General features: G+C 38.0%; 3 protein-coding genes across 4 annotated transcripts; 1 reads left to right on the top strand and 2 right to left on the bottom strand.

Annotated features, from left to right (window-relative positions):
* Positions 1–5: 5 nt before the first annotated feature.
* Positions 6–6,789, bottom strand: rassf1 (Ras association domain family member 1). The gene is made up of 7 exons (XM_067504383.1): positions 6,633–6,789; positions 4,771–5,293; positions 3,622–3,746; positions 3,003–3,107; positions 2,615–2,903; positions 2,423–2,538; positions 6–2,317 (listed from the first exon to the last, which is right to left on the bottom strand). Exons 2-7 carry the CDS (start codon positions 5,060–5,062, stop codon positions 2,168–2,170), a joined length of 1,077 nt encoding a protein of 358 aa, XP_067360484.1. The 5' UTR covers positions 5,063–5,293; positions 6,633–6,789; the 3' UTR covers positions 6–2,167.
* A 3,720-nt stretch (positions 6,790–10,509) lies between these two features.
* LOC137127307 (THAP domain-containing protein 2-like) lies at positions 10,510–13,455 on the bottom strand. Of its 2 annotated transcripts, XM_067504133.1 has the most exons (6): positions 12,626–13,451; positions 12,096–12,365; positions 11,536–11,728; positions 11,311–11,412; positions 10,977–11,181; positions 10,510–10,866 (listed from the first exon to the last, which is right to left on the bottom strand). In XM_067504133.1, exons 2-6 carry the CDS (start codon positions 12,173–12,175, stop codon positions 10,649–10,651), a joined length of 798 nt encoding a protein of 265 aa, XP_067360234.1. In that variant the 5' UTR covers positions 12,176–12,365; positions 12,626–13,451; the 3' UTR covers positions 10,510–10,648. The 2 variants fall into 2 exon arrangements, with proteins under 2 accessions (XP_067360234.1, XP_067360235.1); XM_067504134.1 differs by lacking the exon at positions 12,096–12,365 and having other exon boundaries at positions 12,626–13,455.
* A 172-nt stretch (positions 13,456–13,627) lies between these two features.
* On the top strand, positions 13,628–15,993 carry cyb561d2 (cytochrome b561 family, member D2). Its single transcript, XM_067504135.1, has 3 exons — positions 13,628–14,486; positions 14,577–14,614; positions 14,894–15,993. The coding sequence occupies exons 1-3, from the start codon at positions 14,354–14,356 to the stop codon at positions 15,395–15,397; spliced, it is 675 nt and encodes a 224-aa protein (XP_067360236.1). The 5' UTR covers positions 13,628–14,353; the 3' UTR covers positions 15,398–15,993.
* Positions 15,994–16,227: the final 234 nt, after the last annotated feature.

Raw genomic sequence — 16,227 nt, 5'->3', positions numbered from 1 at the left:
TCTAGTTTTTTTTGTTTTGTTTTTTTTTTTTGCTGTTGGCTGATCAACTTAAAGGTGTGTTACCAGATTGGAGTGTGAAAACAAGATCAGAAGATTAGCAAGAAAACAACACTGCAATTATACATGTTGAACAATGTTGTTTTTTGAAATGCACGCATAACCCAGTCCAACATTTGCTACCCATCCAAACCTAAATAAACTTATTTTGTTGAACTCCCCAAATCAGTCAAACTCCATTTTCAAAGTAATACAGTAAGTAAGTAACTAATAAGTAAGTCTCTCCATTACTATTCATTACATAGTTTTCCTTAATTGCAAAATTAGCGCTGTTGGTTTTATATGGTTATTTTCCAGGTTTTAAACTTGGTGCAATCACGATTGCTTCCAGGTTGAAGGAATCCTGTTTCTCATATTATGTTAAACAGTTTTAAAATGACAGAGAGGAATTATTACCCATATATGATTCCATCTTTTCCTGGGGCAGACCATTGTGCATTTGAAATGGTTCTCTTGAACTCAAACACAGTGAAAGGTAAATCTAAATTGTCTCCTGTGGAATTACTATGAATTATTGAATTCTGATGTGCTAGGGTCAAGCCTATCCATTGCTGGGATCATCCATCCATTGCTGGACAGGTCTCCAGCCTATCTCAGGGACAACACAGAGGCACTCACATTCACACCTACAGGTGATTTAGAGTTACCAATTAACCCAAAATGCATCACAGGGGACTGTGGGAGGAAACCAGAGGAACTGGAGGTACCTTGCATCACATGTAAACCTCACAAACTCCACACAGAAAGGCCACAGCCAGCTGGTAGATTCAACAGGGGACTTTGTAGATAGACGGCTGTAGCTCAGATGGTAAGGCATGGACCACAGGATCAGTGGTTTGACTCCCAGTCCCTTCTGGCTACATATCAAAGAGTCCTTGGGCAAGACACTGAACTTTAACTTGATCCATGTGGGTAAGGTGAGCACTTCACATTGCAGAAACTCCCATCAGTGTGTGAGTGTGTGTGTGAATGGCTGAACGAGAATCAACTTGAAAAGCACTTTGGATAAAAGTGCTATACGAGCAGACATTTACCATTTAACTGTGATACAGCAGCGCTAACCACTCCACCACTGTTATCCTGCACCGTAAGGATGAATTTGATGCTGTTCCGTAAACCTGACGTCAACTGTTGACTAAAGTTGACTAAACAACACATTCCTGCATCTGCAGGCCTTTAGAAATTTGTAAATGACATTATGACAAAACATGGTAAATTACCACAGATGTAGAACAAAATTTCAATCACCCACGATGATGACGCATGATGTATTGTCATCAATTTATTAGTATACAATAGTTTCACATTTTAACTTGTCCAGACCCATTTCAAGTGCCTGTGACTTTCAAAAACAAAATGAATCACCAGAAACTCAAAGATGCTTGTTTTTAAAGAAATAATGTTAGTCCATAATAATATTAAATATATGAGTTTTTTACACAAGAGTGGATTGGCTGCACAAAAAGAGGCAGTGCCTTTAGGTCACATTAAATATAACAGCAGCATCCTCCTTCATTAACAATATTTATTCAAAATAATATAATCGTCTGAGCATTTTTGTTCCCTTTTACTGTTGGGTGCAATTGTATGCATCCCCTTATTTTTAAATTGCAAGAGAAGTAAAATGAATATTTATTTTACATCAGCACAATATTTAATGCCCATTCAGCATTTATTCACTCCTTGACCATTTTCTTGCTTCTGAAGATAAAACACAAACTTAAGCATATACCTAACATAGTAAACATAGAGGGTTTCCTCTTGCTAATCTGGTTTCCTACCACAGTCCAAAGACATAAATTGTGTATGGGTGTGAATTTCAATGAGAATGATTGTCTGTCTGTGTGTGTTTCTCTGAGTTCGCATTGGGATTGACTGGTGACCTGTCCAGGGTGTACCCCGCTTCACACCTTGTGACAGTAGGGATAGGCTCCTGCCCCCCCCCCCCCGCGACCCTACACAAGATAAGCATTTACGGATGGATGGATGGGATGCAAACTTTTGCACCCAACTTTACACTTATGTAAACTTATGTAATTTTTGTCTATATATAGTCACAGAAGCTTCTTCATTAATTGCTTAAAGTCGTGCTTAATGACATCACTCAATGTCAACCAGGGGTAGAAATCCTTGACATAGCCTGCTTCATCTTTTCTCTAGCAAAAGCGTAACGCTTAACAATCTGCCGAACATGCTCCTCTTCCTCTCGCTGCAGGATTCGCAGGAAGTTGCACAACTCAGGAAAACTAAAGGCATCCCACTGTGGAGGAATAAAGTAAAAACTATTATATGTATAGTATTGGCTTGTTAAGAATATAAGTGACACATTTAATAGATGAACTTACACAGCCCAGTGGAAACTTACATTGACATCTCCTGTCTCATTTTCTTTCAAAACCAGGCTCAGGACTTTTTCACTGGGGCCAGCACACAAGCGTAGATAGAGTGGACATTCATCATCAGATAGTTTACGCATGCACACTAGGGGAATAAGAATTACCACTTCAGAATATAATATTTGTCTCTGTTACTGTTTAACAATATTTAAGAATGTTACCTTGACTTTGTCTCTCTGTGCGTTCAAACAGGGCAAACTTGGCTGGGTTGTCCACTACAGTGAATTTGTTGAGCAAAGCCTGGATCACTTCTCGTACCCGTGTTTGGGAGCTTATGTGCAGGTGTTTTGCAGTGTCTTTGGGGAGGTAGAATGATGTCCGCCGTTTCATTCGTCTGCTGTGCTGATCCTTCTCTTGTGTTGGGTACAGACTCTGAGGAGGAGGGAGGGAGATCGGACGAACTAACTGAAAGTGGACCTTGATGAAACCAGTGTATGAACCATCTTTATTCTGCAAGGGAGAGGAAGGGAAGTGATTTTTTTTTCATGCAAACTATTGCACCTAAATTTAGTTTAAACACAACTTTTATGACAGAATGTTGTTACTCACAAGCACCATGTAGAGACTGTTGTTGATCTGAGCATTATATTCCTTAATCCTCTGTTGAATCTCACCAACACTTAACTCCTGTTGACCCAAACTAATCTGTTCATCCTGATGAACAAAGAGCAGGTACAGTACATCAACTTTACCACGTGATGTTAGTAAAAACAGTTAGAAAGTGTCCTAAACTATTTCTTGTGTGTTTTTCTTCCTTGTGCAGGATTTGTATTTTCTTCTTCATTTAAAAGAGCAAGTAAATATGATAATATGACAGAATAATCTCAAGTCTAACCAAGAGGTATTCATCTCTTTTGTTTATTTGGTAGGGTGTAATTGGTAAGACTTTTACAGCTATTTCTCTTATGAAGTTGTAGAATAGACCATTATCTTTGGGGACATATGGCACTGTAATACATGGTGGACAGCAGTAGACAATCTGCTGGCCTGCATATGCTTACTCGTCTACATAATATAACCAGGTACAGTTTGGGGTTTAAATAATTATCTTAAAGAAAACATTTTCTTCTTGTTTGGACAATCTTTGAATCACAGTTTAGATGCCTAATCCCACACAGTACTGATAAAATATGTGATTTCTGTCATAAATATACAACACTTCCCTCACCACATTTGTGTCTGTCTCAATAGAGTCTTCAGAGAAATCTGCCTGGTATGGTAACAAATGTCCATCTGTGCTGCAGTCCAGTTGGATGAATGGTCGGCAGCGGTGGTGACAAGTATAACTGCAATCTGAGAAAGTGACACAAAGAGAGAGCTTTACAATGTGTATAGAGTCCTGTGACAGTAATCTGTCTGTGTGCATGATAGGATCACTCCAAACACACTAAGCTAAATGCAGTTTTTATGCTTTATAAGTAACATTTTTAAATTTGCTCACGTCGGACATATAATGGCGTGGTAATTAGAAGCCATCACTCTTTTACTGGTTTGTTCCAAGCTGCTACAGCAGTAAGTTTCTTCACTAAGAGAATAGATTTTCCCGGAAATTGCCAGATATTCCTGGGCAGTACTTGTACCAACACACTATAAAGCTTTCCAGAGCTTCCTAAACTCAGTGATACACATTCTCATGAATGGAAAAAAATAACATGAGCATCCTGCTTTCCGGCTACAGTGGGAAGTGAAGATAACGCAGGACTGTGACCTTTAGATGGCCATGACAGAGCTCATATCACAGTTTCTTAACATTAATGGTTATTTCTAGTTTCATCATTAAGCATGTTCTCTTTATAAACCTTACTAAGGAAACCAAACAGAGAGAAGACAGAAGCCTAAGTCATTCTCTCACATGGTATGTAAGTTTACTGGTTTGTCGCCTGTTGTTGTTTTTTATGTCAATACATACACAAGTCAAAACTGACAGTGTGTTAATTCATCCATGATGCTTTCTTCCTTTACAACCATGTGTGTGGCGAGAGCAATGGTTCCTACAATGGACTTAAATATTTAAAAACAATGATTGCAACGATTGGAGGCTATTTTGTGCTGTGGATTTGGTGCGTTATTAAGTATTTACAGCACAGTTAATGTGAGACCGACTCAAAGAGAAGGACATTGGCCATGTGCATCATGATGCAGAAACATCAGCATAAACTTTATCGCTTCGATAAAAAAGATAAATTAGGTGTTACACAGTACTTGTTAATAGAAACACTTCATTATTGGCTTGGTCTTTTTTTCAGAATGTGCAATATGAAAACCACACTTACCTTTTAAATAAGTTTATACACATTCTTTTGCAGAAGTTACTCACTTGCACAGCGTAAACTCTGCTTATAAAGACCCCAGATGAATTCTCCACACAGGTCACACCAAGTGAGATTAGTGTGACTGAGGGGTTTGAAGTCATGACCCACGGCAGCCTCTCCAGTGTGACACCTGGATGCTTCGATGCTGACGCTGTCTCCAACTAGACGGACAACATGAAAGTGGCTGTGCTGACCTGGGTTTACTGGTGGCAAAGCTGTGGGGGCTGCAGGTGCCGCCAGTTCGATGGGATCATTCACAGTAAGGTCCTTTAGTTCGATCAGCTCACATTTAGACATTCTGACTTTGTTACAGACACTGACATGTCAAGTGACTTACTGCCACTGAAACAGTGTGGATGCACATTCAATCCTGAGAGGAAATAGTGTTATAACTACACTTTTACACGCTTTATGCAAATTTTGTGAATGATGAAATGTATACAGGTAAAGCTCCAGGTCAGTTTGTCCATTTCCAGATTGGTGTGTTGCACAGAGGAACAAGTAGCCACTAAGTCAAGTCATCAGGAGCTGCAAGACAATTTGAAATCGCACAAGTTTGTGTACAGAACAGCCTTAACAGTTGTATGGATTATAATAACAAAACATATATTGACATATTTTAAATGGAGGAAAAATATCTGTGCCTGTGCTGAATTATGACATGTGCTTTACACAGAGAAAAACAAAAGATTTAAACTTGTTATATGATGCCAGGATTCCTATGACTATGTTCAAATGTGGGACAAGAAGATGAGTATCATACTGTGCAATCCCAAACAAACTCACACTGTTTTCTGCACCTTACAGTGAAACCAAACTGCATATTTCAGAAAGAAAAGTTACCAAAGTAGGTCAACATTTTATATTATTAATTGATAAAGCACAAAAATAGCTGAAATTGATCTTTTCCAAATAACTAGAAAAGCAAGACAGGTTAATAACCCAGAACCTTGATGTCGGGTTTTGCATGTGCTGTATTTTAAAACCATGTACAAGCAAAACAATTTTACGATTGTTGTGTGTATGACAGCAACATGAAATGCATAAAGTGCATGTACTGCAATTTCAAGAATACTTTAATGTCAATTTCACACTACTTTACATTTCACAGGAAAATATTTCCTATCAAGTTTGTGCAACTCTATTAATTTTGCTATACACAGAAAAACTCAAAGTAACTCACTGAGTGTGAATGTCAAAGAAATTGGTACACTAGTTTTCCTATGACCCATTAAATGCTTAATGTTCCATCCTTAGTATTAATGACCAATAAAACATGTAATACTAGCTTATAACAATAGGGCTAAGCTTTATTCCCTTAGTCGTTGATACCAAACAAATGCTGAAACCGTTTTCACTGGATATTTAAGTATTTTTACATTGTAAAAGTGTCACTTTTATAAACATAAATAATCTGACCAGTCCAGATTTCCATAGGAAACTACAAGTTGGAGTGTCATTAAGGAAAATGCGTGTAAAATGATCACAGGTGCATCTAAAACTTAGTTTCATTTGTTTCCCCGTTGAGCTGCATTGTGACTTGAATATGAACAACCCGGGGCTCTTTCTGCCAAGTGGGTCACCACACGGTGCAAAGATTCAGGGCAACAAGAGCACATTGTAACTGGGATCATCGCGCATATTTTCAGTTTTGCAATTCAGATTATGTTCATGAAAAACTACACAGTGTTCTATAGTCTACGACAATTTTTCGATTATTATACTTATGTCAACTGTTGCAAAAAAGCAGCTTAATGTGTGACAGCCCGGTTTAATCCTGTAGTCTGAGACGGGACACGCACTCAGTTGTGACACCCAAACAAATCTTAGTGGTTTCATGCAGAGAAACTGTTAAAAATGAGCTTACCTCGTTGAATTGATCAGCACCACTTATCGGAGAAGAGTGATCGCGGCTTGTCGTTGAATTATCACCGACCCGTCTTTCGCCCAACGCACGCACTTCGGTTTGCGCATGCACATTGTAAGAGTGGGATTACCGTTTAATCCCCAATGTGTGTTAGACCGTCCTGAGAGGAAGAGGCAGGACTCTCTGTCCTCACAGACATTACAAACAAAATCATCGAGAGCGAATCCTTTCTACTTATTTAGTGTCAACAAGTCGTTTATTAAAGACTTATGTTAACATATAACCAAATACTTTCAGGAATCCATTACAATTAGGCTGTTTGAATTAGGATATCGCATTTTTCATCTTAAATCTCATGAAAAACACAGATACAGTTGTAATAATAATTTGGTCGTCTATGAGAAAAAAATATCTTCCTTTGAACATGTATAGGATACGCTGTCCAAAATGTCAAATTCATAAATTCATAATTTAGGCTATGGCCAAAAGACTGTGTAAAATGTCAGAACTGTGTCAAAATTCTATTTAAATATGTTTGTACATTAATTTCCTAATGATGATGAATTTGGAGCAGACAGGCCTTGGGAAGAATAGAATATTTAATATTTGATCAAGGGACATTTGGAAATGACTCAATGAGGAAAAAGCCTTCAGGCTCAAATATGGCAGCAGATGAAGGATTTTTTTTGTGCTATGTCTCTCAAGCAAGGCATGCGTGCTGGAAACCCATCGAGCTTCATAATTACCACCCACTCCAATTTTCCCACTACTCCTAATACTAGTAATACTAATTTAATAATTTGGGGTTTTTAGCTCCAAACATGCCCGGGCTGTATTCAAAGCCAAGATGTTAAAATTAATTAAATCAAACTTTGCCTAAAACTATGCCAACTGGATTCCAATAATGGAAGAAAAGTAGCAGTAGTGCATTAATTTTGCCTAATTGACCTACAGGTCACATTTGAAACCCCTTTGTCCAATATGATTTCTCTGGAAAAGATAAACAAAGAAACACAATAGTGGAAGTGCAGACAAGACAGAGAGGGACAAGCCAGAAAGACAGAGAGATATGTCCTGAATAAACATGTTCTTAGTTTCTTCTGCTGTGAACTCAGTGTGTAGTGGCCTCGCAGAGTCACGAGCTTAATAGAGAGTAATTGGAGCACAATAACAAATGAACAGCTGACAGTGAGTTGCTGGATGTGAATTGGGGGGGATTAGACTGAAAGATCACATACACATACAAACACCCAAATTAATTTGCTTCGAGAGAGATCTGACTTTGATTATACCTCAATCTTTCATAATTGGTCTTGTCATTACAGGGGCTATTATATTTCCCATTATGACTGAACCTTGCATATGCATATAAGGATAATCTGTCCAAGATGAATACAGGTACATTAAGGATTAAATAAAACGACTACAGTATTGGCCCCTGATGATCATTTCGGCAATGCGTTAAATTGCCATGTTGGTTCAGGGGGCCTTTGCCTCGCAGTGCATGTCTGAAGTTGAGGAGGTCTATCCATTACTAAAGTCATACTACTGTATTCCCAGAATTTCAGATTGATTTTCCAGCAATTTGGTAAATGACAGATATGTTTTGATTCAAGATACTACAGGCTAAATGAAATACGCAGTTTCTAAATCAAAATAGTGTATCTTCTGTACATGAATATTTTTGAGCTAAACTTGCCATATCTAAAATACTTTTCTCACAATTTTTTAAAAGACTTAAACAAAACATACTAAAACAAACAAAAATAAAACCCACATTTTCACAGATTTTATAACTTTTTAATCCCATTTCTGAAATGCTGACATTTTGCTTATTTACATTTCAAGTAACATTTACAGTGGCAAAAATCTTCCATACACTATATCAGCAGGGATATGCAGAGGTAAACATAAAAAAAGTCTGAGGAAATGGACGTTGTTGAAACGTGTAGCCCTCAGACATGAATATAAATGGAGGCCTCCTTTCCCAGAAATAATCTTTCCCTAGAGAAAAAACTTTGACAGTAAGTGTCCATAATGTTTTAAATAATGAACTGGATACAGGAACCAAAAAGACCACCCCATTGGAACAGCATGCAGATATTTCTTAACCAATTCATCAAAAACAAATAAGCAAAAATGTGAATAGTCTGAATCTGAATAGGACTGAATAGTACAGAAATTAAAAGAGTAAATCTTTCTGATGCAGTTGCTTTAAGTGCAATACCCTTTAAAAAGTTTGTGAAGGTAGGCTGTCGATGTGCTTCTCTCCCTATAGAGGGTTTAAATGAAGGGTCCTAGAATGAATTTTAAACTGTAAGCGTTCATTGCACAAATACATGGAACAGTGTCTGGGAAAACTCAATGGATTAATCATTTCTGACATTTACATTAACCCTGGAGTGCTTTCAGAATGATTAGAGTGGCAGAAATAAACAGCGTTATGGACCTGTGCCTCTAGCTCAAGTTAAGTTCAGCTTGCATTGGAGTCACAGTAACAAAGACGCCAGTAAAGAAAAAAAAAAGTGATTTTACAAAACTAACCTAACCTCTAATAGTATTTCCTGAATGTTATATGCATTGTAATCGATGAAAATTCTCAGTCATCCTGGTTTGGTTATCCGAAGGTTGAATCAAATCAACTGGACTTCTTTCTTCTTGGTTAGAAACGTTACTTATGCAAGCAGCTTGTTCAGTCTAAATAAAAGTGGATGGGGAATCCATAGTTACATCCTCCAGAGTAGGTCTTTCTTCCACCCTGGCCTGAATAGGCTTGTTAAGGGGGGAGGTGGGAACATGATTGAACCTTCGGATAGATGCATTTTCATTTCCAGATACTGTAATTAAATCACCTGGTCAACAGGTCAGCAGGTCAGCAATATGTCCGGGTGTAAAAGGGACAGAGACACCTTTTTTTAACGTGCCATTTATAATACAGTTAACATGCTCATCTCGTTTAATTTTCCTTCAAAAAGATGCTGAAGCTTCAAATAAAATTTACCCAGTGATCTGCTAATCGCACTTATTAAAAAACTGTTTTTTAAACAAACCATGTCTGAAATCGCACTACCTGAAAAATTATTTTAAAACATTTGGTCTAGTGGATGTGGTTATTTATTTAGGGGGCCTGGTGTCTCAGTGGTAGAGCATTGCGTTGGGATGCAGAAGACAGCGGGTTTGAATCCCACCCCACCAGGTGTGGCCCCACCCAGCCACCAAGGGCAACCTTGGTGCCGGTCCTGAGCCCAGACAAGAAAATGGGAGGGTTGCGGCAGAAAGGGCATCCAGCGTAACAACACATGCCAAATCAACGTGCGGAACATGTTCCGCTGTGGCGACCCCTGCAGGGACAAGCCAAAACCCGTTGATCTTTGGATGTGGTTATTTATTTATTCAGATTGTTAGAAGTGGATCCAGGAAATACCTTAGAAATGCAGTGAGTGTTATCCAACCAAATTATGAAAATGTCGCTGTATATTGCCTGGTAATCTCTGTGACTGTAGTGTAAGTAATTCATTAAAAGCACAAACTGGTGATACAGACCTGCAGAATTCATGCATGTAATTTATTACTATTTAATCCTAGTTATTGATGATGAGCTAGTAACTGGTGTGCTATCCAGCTTTTACTAACTAGTCTTTAGATACAATTACACAATACAATTAAAATATGGCTAAAGTATATGTTAAAGTAGTGTTAACCCCACAATAGCTTTGCAAATTAATTTTGAAAGGCCCCACCTCATACATGAAATGATGCCTTTATCCCCATCACCCACCCTTCTTTTGGTTGAAGCCGTCACGGAAGTACAGCTCCATTTTGTATATTTAATTATAAAACCAATTACTATCATAATTTATTCCTTGTTATTTATTTATTTTCTTAACACACACACACACACACACACACACACACACACACACACACACACACATACTACTGCAAAAGTAGCTGTACTGATCAGCTTTTTGGAGATTACTTCAATACATTCAGCTGTTGAACTGTTCTTACCCAACTCAAGGATGTAACGAATCATTCTCAGATGTCTGTGCTGCAGACAAGTGCTCACTTGTTGTGTCTGTGCCGCTGGGAACACTTTCGTTTTCTGATTGTGTATGTTTATGTGCTTTCCTGTTACCCTGTTTGCAGCTTACAGAGCCACTTATTCCTGTACTTCTTTTGGCTGTGGGGCAAAGCTCCACCTCAGGATCGCAGCAGGACTCACTGTGGACGCCTGCAACAGGTATTGGAATGTTATATAAAAAACATTTCAGAACACTGTCATATCCTTTTAAATCTCAGCAAATTCTGAATTGTTTGTTTGGCATGGGCAATTCAACAAACCAGAAAAGAAGTCAAGCTTCTGCTGCAGTTCCTCTGTAAGCAAATTTCTTTGTTTTAGATCCTCTAACAAGGTTTCCACTGTCTTTTTATGCCTTCTTTCCCGATCCTTGGCATTTCGTAAGTCTCGTTGCAACTCCTCCAACCTTTCCTGGGCCTCGGTTAACTTTTTTTTTACTTTAACTGGATCAAGGGCATACAGATGATCCTGTAAAGGAATATTTTTACACAAATTAAATCATTCTCACGTTATGTATGTTTGTTTCTACTTTCATTTGAAAGGGATTTTGCATATTTTTTTGCATACTGTAAAAATGTTTAAAATTAGGTCACTCACTGAGGTCAATTGCTCAACGTTCTTTGACAGTTTTACAGAAACATCTGGAATTGCTGCAGCTGCCTTCTGTGAAGTCCTGCTTGTCCTGGATGATGTTGACACCTGGCCATACAGTAAAACCACTCAAGTCAATATTTACAAATTCTGTATTTATTTGGAGGGAAATTCAATCTGTTGGTCTAAGATTAAGATCCTGTGAAACATTTTCTTCATAAATATACTAACTTTGCGTAAATGGTCTGTGAATGAAAAAATGGAGGGGATCACTCCTTCCTTTAAACGAGTTGTTTGTCCAGTCTTATCAAAGTCTTCTGACTTGAAATGGCAGCTGCAGACAACTGATCGGTCATTTGGTTCAAAGTTTCGTCTCCTCAGTGCTGCTGTCCAAGTCCGTCTTTTAACTTTATCTTTTGGGAACCTTTACACAAAACAAGCCCATCAGAAAAGCACTATGTTCTGTATGCATTTGTAGGAGAAGTTATTGTTAAATTCAGCCACATAATGTCAATGACTGTATGTCATGTTAAGTGCCATGGAACTGTATTGGACTTTAGACAATGAACAGAACAAGTGCACAGCAGTGGTCTATAGCAGGAGCTGACTGATAACTATAATTTGTCCATATACTGTAACTTGTAGCTTTAATAATAGTGTAAAGCGTTTTTGTTTACTTGTTAGCGTCACTTATTATGGATATTACATGTTAGCTTAAAAGAAGGATTACTTATTGCGGTATATCAAATGATACGTTTGCAACAATAAGATACTATAAGATTGCTTATCACCTGTGAAATGTGATTCCCTGTTGCTTGGTTTTGGCATTTCTTTCATTAGAACATCCAAAAGCAGCACAAAAGTCTGGCATTTCTCTAGTATCTGAACTCGCTAGAACCGCTGCAATATGGCGACGACAGAGACGTATCTCACAAACCGGAAATCGTCTTCATCTTCATTCGGTTTTCACAGGAGCTGGCTCGTAAACATACGTACGTAGCCGCCGCACTGGCTGCTTTGGCTCGTTGCTGAGATAAGTAAACGTCCCCGCCATATTGGACCTGGCAAGACCAAATACAAGTAAACGCGGGAGCTACGTTTTTTATGTATTATATTTTTATAAAGAGCTTTATACAGTTTACATTTGCCAACCATTTCCAATAAATCGTTTTTATACTAAGGAGTTGGTAGTTCAAGTGTAGTACAAAAACATTTTGTCTACAATTACTAAGAATCTCGATAGTTAGGCTGCCAGACACTTAAGAGGGGTGTGTTGGTAAATTTGTTGTCATAAGAATAAATACAAAAACATAAAAATTACTTGTGAAAGGTAATTCCCCGAGACCTGGTTTGCACTGTGCGCCGGTTTGTACAGTCCCAAGCTGCACACGACTCTGGCATCTTTTTTTCTGTCAGTCTTCTGAGAAGTTGCCTGGTCCAATATGGCGCCGTAGTTGACGACCACTGCGGCGTCTACGTATTTGTGTTTTTGGGCTGGTAAACCAGCTACAGGAGCATTACCGCCACCTACTGGGCGTGACTCTAAAGACTAAGTGTTCATTGTTCTTACCCTGTTTTTATTTTAGGTAGTTGATAAGACGATTACATGGTCCAAATTATGCCTTTGAAATATATATTTACAAGTAAACAAAGATAGGATTTTATATTATTCAATTATTTTTGAACATTTAAAATTTTTCCTCAGCAGATTGACTTCATGGTGTCAATGTAAAGATATACAAGTGAGATTGGATGCATTTTTGATTATATGTTATATTTGTTTACATTTTTTCCCAAAAGTAATTTCGCGACTTGATTGTATAAAATTGAAAAATATTGTTTTTGTTTTTCATATTAACCTACTTTTGACCCCACCTGCAGGATCAACTGTAATGGCTGAGTTCTCAAAAATAAAGTAAGTTGTACCTTTTATATAAACAAGGTCAACTTCTAGTGATATAATACATTTTCATACTTGTGTAACTCTGACATAGTAAAATATGGTTGTTGTTGGTTAAAGTAAATTAAAGAAAACGAAAAAGTGTTAAAACTTACCCCAACTCTTCCCTGCATATTTTGTGGTTTCTGGATGGTTTGCAGGTAGGTATGGAGTATCTCATCCCTTCAGCTCATATGGTCTATGTTGTAACCATCCCCACATGTTTTGTATGATGTGATTATGTCCATTAATCTATTCCTTAGACCATTACATGACCAGGAATCCAAACGAAATACATGCACTAGAACCTAAAGTGCACCCTGAAAAGTATATAACAAAACATCCTGTATGCAGTTTTTGTCCCAATCGTTTGTAAAATGTGTGAATATTAATATTAATGTCTCTTGTTTATGATATTGTCCACGTTGGTACCAGTGTGTTGGGTCAAAGAAGACTTCCTGGCATTCTGGTGTCAGAATAAACTTTTGTATGCATAGACACAGAGGGTAATGCGTCCCATGTAAAGACAATTTTCACTAATGTGCACATATTAGAATCTTATAGTATTTGCTATGTTACTTTTTTATTTACATTTCACAATTAAAGAGAGTAATTGCTCAGGTTGCCGCTGATCCTCATCTTTTTGTAAAACAACACAGACTCAAATCTTTTTTTATTTGTCACAGATGAAACAAAGGTATTTATCATTATTTTTGATTAATTAGACTTTTGACCCCACTACGGGCGATGGTCGTCAAACATCTTTTCGAACCACTTTCACCGTGGCTTTATTTAGGAAGTGTAAAACGGCGCTTTATTCTGAAAAATACAACCGGAAATCCCTTTTCCGCCTGGCGGACTGTTCTACATATGAACGTTAGAGCATGTTAGACTTTTGAACCAGATTTAATCCTGATTTCATAAACAGTTATGTGACATTGACCTGCTGTTCAAGGTTTGTCGAACACATTCTGTCTTCTGTGTATTTAAATGAAGCAGGACAAAAGCCGGAGGTAACGGGCTGGTTTTTGTTATCCACCAATTGTTCGGCCTCCGTTGGGGCTGAACATATTACTATAAATTAGGCCACTTTAGTTGACAGAGTCCAGCATGATTCACAACAAAGAGTCTGAGTCTGAGCCCAGGATCTACGGGTATGGCAGAACTGCTTCCGCAACGCTGGCCCACTTTATCTGCATTGTCTTCACTATATCCATCGCTCTTATCTCTCGACCGGGTTCAAGTGAGTTTTCCCTGTTATTGGCTTATTGAATAATACAGTTTTGTTCAGATAAAGTTGCTTACTTGATTTCCTCTGGTTGGTTTATTTCAGGTTTGTTTTCCTGGCACCCTTTTTTCATGACACTGGCTGTGAGTTTCAAAATAAAATGTCTAATTTGTAACCATATTAAATTAGTTCTATGAAAATCTTTACGTTTTCTCCTCAGAAAATGTCTCATTTAATTGTTTAGAAATGGGTAAAAAAATTAAGAATTCAATGCTCTCATGTGAAAAATGAGATATGCACACAAACATATACAAAATATGAAATTTAAATCTAATTTGTGCCTTTGACAATGTTAATGCGCTTTCCTGAACAGACTAATGAAAATAATTATAAGGTGGCCTATTTAATTTCTTCCTCTTCAGTTCTCCTTCTTCATGACAGAAGCCATACTCATCTTCTCCCCCCATGGCTCCCTCATCAAAAGGTTTCCACACAAGACCAAAGGTCGTGTTCACTTGATCCTGCAGTGCTTCGGTGTGTCCTGTGCAGTCTTGGGCCTGTCAGCCATCTCTTACAACAAATTCCTGAATGATAAACCCCACTTCACCTCGTGGCACGGTCTGCTGGGCCTACTCACATTGTGTGTGCTTGGTCTGCAGTCTCTGGCAGCTGTGCCCCTCATCTACCACTCTCTGGCTAAAGGCTGGTCGCTGGCCAAACTCAAACGCTACCATGCAGCATCTGGACTCGTCACTTATCTGCTCAGCAGTGTTAGCCTGCTGCTCGGCCTCTGCTCTGCCTGGTTCACCGCTTCTGTCGGGGAATACACCTGGTATATAGCAGCGGTCGGCCCTGCTCTTAGTGCCCTAGTCATAATGAACCAAGTAACCAGTGCTTACATGGCTAAGAAACGGTTGCAATCCTGACAGAGGACACAACATTTGAACAGGACTGTCACTGAGTGCTTTAACGAGGTTTGCTTTAAAGATCCCACTTTATTTCAGGTACATGCACTCAGTGTAAAAGTAGCTTATTTTTGTATCCCCTTGACTGATTTGCCATTCCGAGAAGCTGCAGTGCCAAATTTGGATAACGGCATACATGTCTGTCATTGGCTTTTTTACATAATGTACATGAGACGGTAGCTACCATTGAGGACACTGAAATTATGTCTGTATTCTTTAGAGGAATTTGAATTGAATGTTTGGCTTTCTTGTCTCGGATATTTTAGCCATGCTAGATTTAGTTTGTCAAGAAAAGGAATGTCTTTCCAATTAGCATCAACTCTGTTGATTTTAATATTCGCTACTGAGATCACAAATTGGGTAATATTACGAACATCTACAGATCAAAAATCCATGGTTTTGAATCAATGGCCTCAGTATTTCTCAAACCATTCATTCATGTTGAATTTTTATACTAGGTCACCTACTGTACTGCTGTTTGACTATTTGATACTGCCTTTCATTACTGATTTATACGCATTTAAATAAAAACAATTTACTAAAGTCCTAAATGAAAAGCATTTGTAACTGATTCACACTACAATTGAGGAGTGTTTTATTGTTAAAATAACATTGATAGCACAGTCATATTCTGCTTTGACGTAGGCTGCATTTACGAAATTCTTACTGGATCAGCCATCAATGGGTAAAAGTGAACAAAAAGTTAAAAAATGTAATTACAAAAACAATGTTTTCCATCATAAATAAATAAAATTAAGATACTTACACTGAAATAAGTGAAACAACTGCCA

Source organism: Channa argus, chromosome 5 (genome assembly GCF_033026475.1).
Source record: "Channa argus isolate prfri chromosome 5, Channa argus male v1.0, whole genome shotgun sequence".
NCBI classification, from domain to species: domain Eukaryota; kingdom Metazoa; phylum Chordata; class Actinopteri; order Anabantiformes; family Channidae; genus Channa; species Channa argus.
The sequence above is the reverse complement of the archived record's forward strand: the minus strand, read 5'-3'. Positions and strand labels throughout refer to the sequence as shown.

Bases quoted from the DNA above. Each gene is read 5' to 3' on its own strand.
- rassf1 (XM_067504383.1), bottom strand. From the start codon at position 5,062: ATGTCTAAATGTGAGCTGATCGAACTAAAGGACCTTACTGTGAATGAT. The intron at 3,108-3,621 runs GTGAGGGAAGTG...TTTGTTCATCAG, and splicing joins TTGAGACAGACACAAATGTG to GATGAACAGATTAGTTTGGG. The intron at 2,318-2,422 runs GTAAGTTTCCAC...ATTCCTCCACAG, and splicing joins ATGAGACAGGAGATGTCAAT to TGGGATGCCTTTAGTTTTCC.
- cyb561d2 (XM_067504135.1), top strand. From the start codon at position 14,354: ATGATTCACAACAAAGAGTCTGAGTCTGAGCCCAGGATCTACGGGTAT. The intron at 14,487-14,576 runs GTGAGTTTTCCC...GGTTTATTTCAG, and splicing joins TATCTCTCGACCGGGTTCAA to GTTTGTTTTCCTGGCACCCT. The intron at 14,615-14,893 runs GTGAGTTTCAAA...CTTCCTCTTCAG, and splicing joins CTTTTTTCATGACACTGGCT to TTCTCCTTCTTCATGACAGA.
- LOC137127307 (XM_067504134.1), bottom strand. From the start codon at position 12,705: ATGCCAGAGTCGTGTGCAGCTTGGGACTGTACAAACCGGCGCACAGTG. The intron at 11,182-11,310 runs GTGAGTGACCTA...ATTCCTTTACAG, and splicing joins ACGTTGAGCAATTGACCTCA to GATCATCTGTATGCCCTTGA. The intron at 10,867-10,976 runs GTTTGTTGAATT...TACCTGTTGCAG, and splicing joins GAAGCTTGACTTCTTTTCTG to GCGTCCACAGTGAGTCCTGC.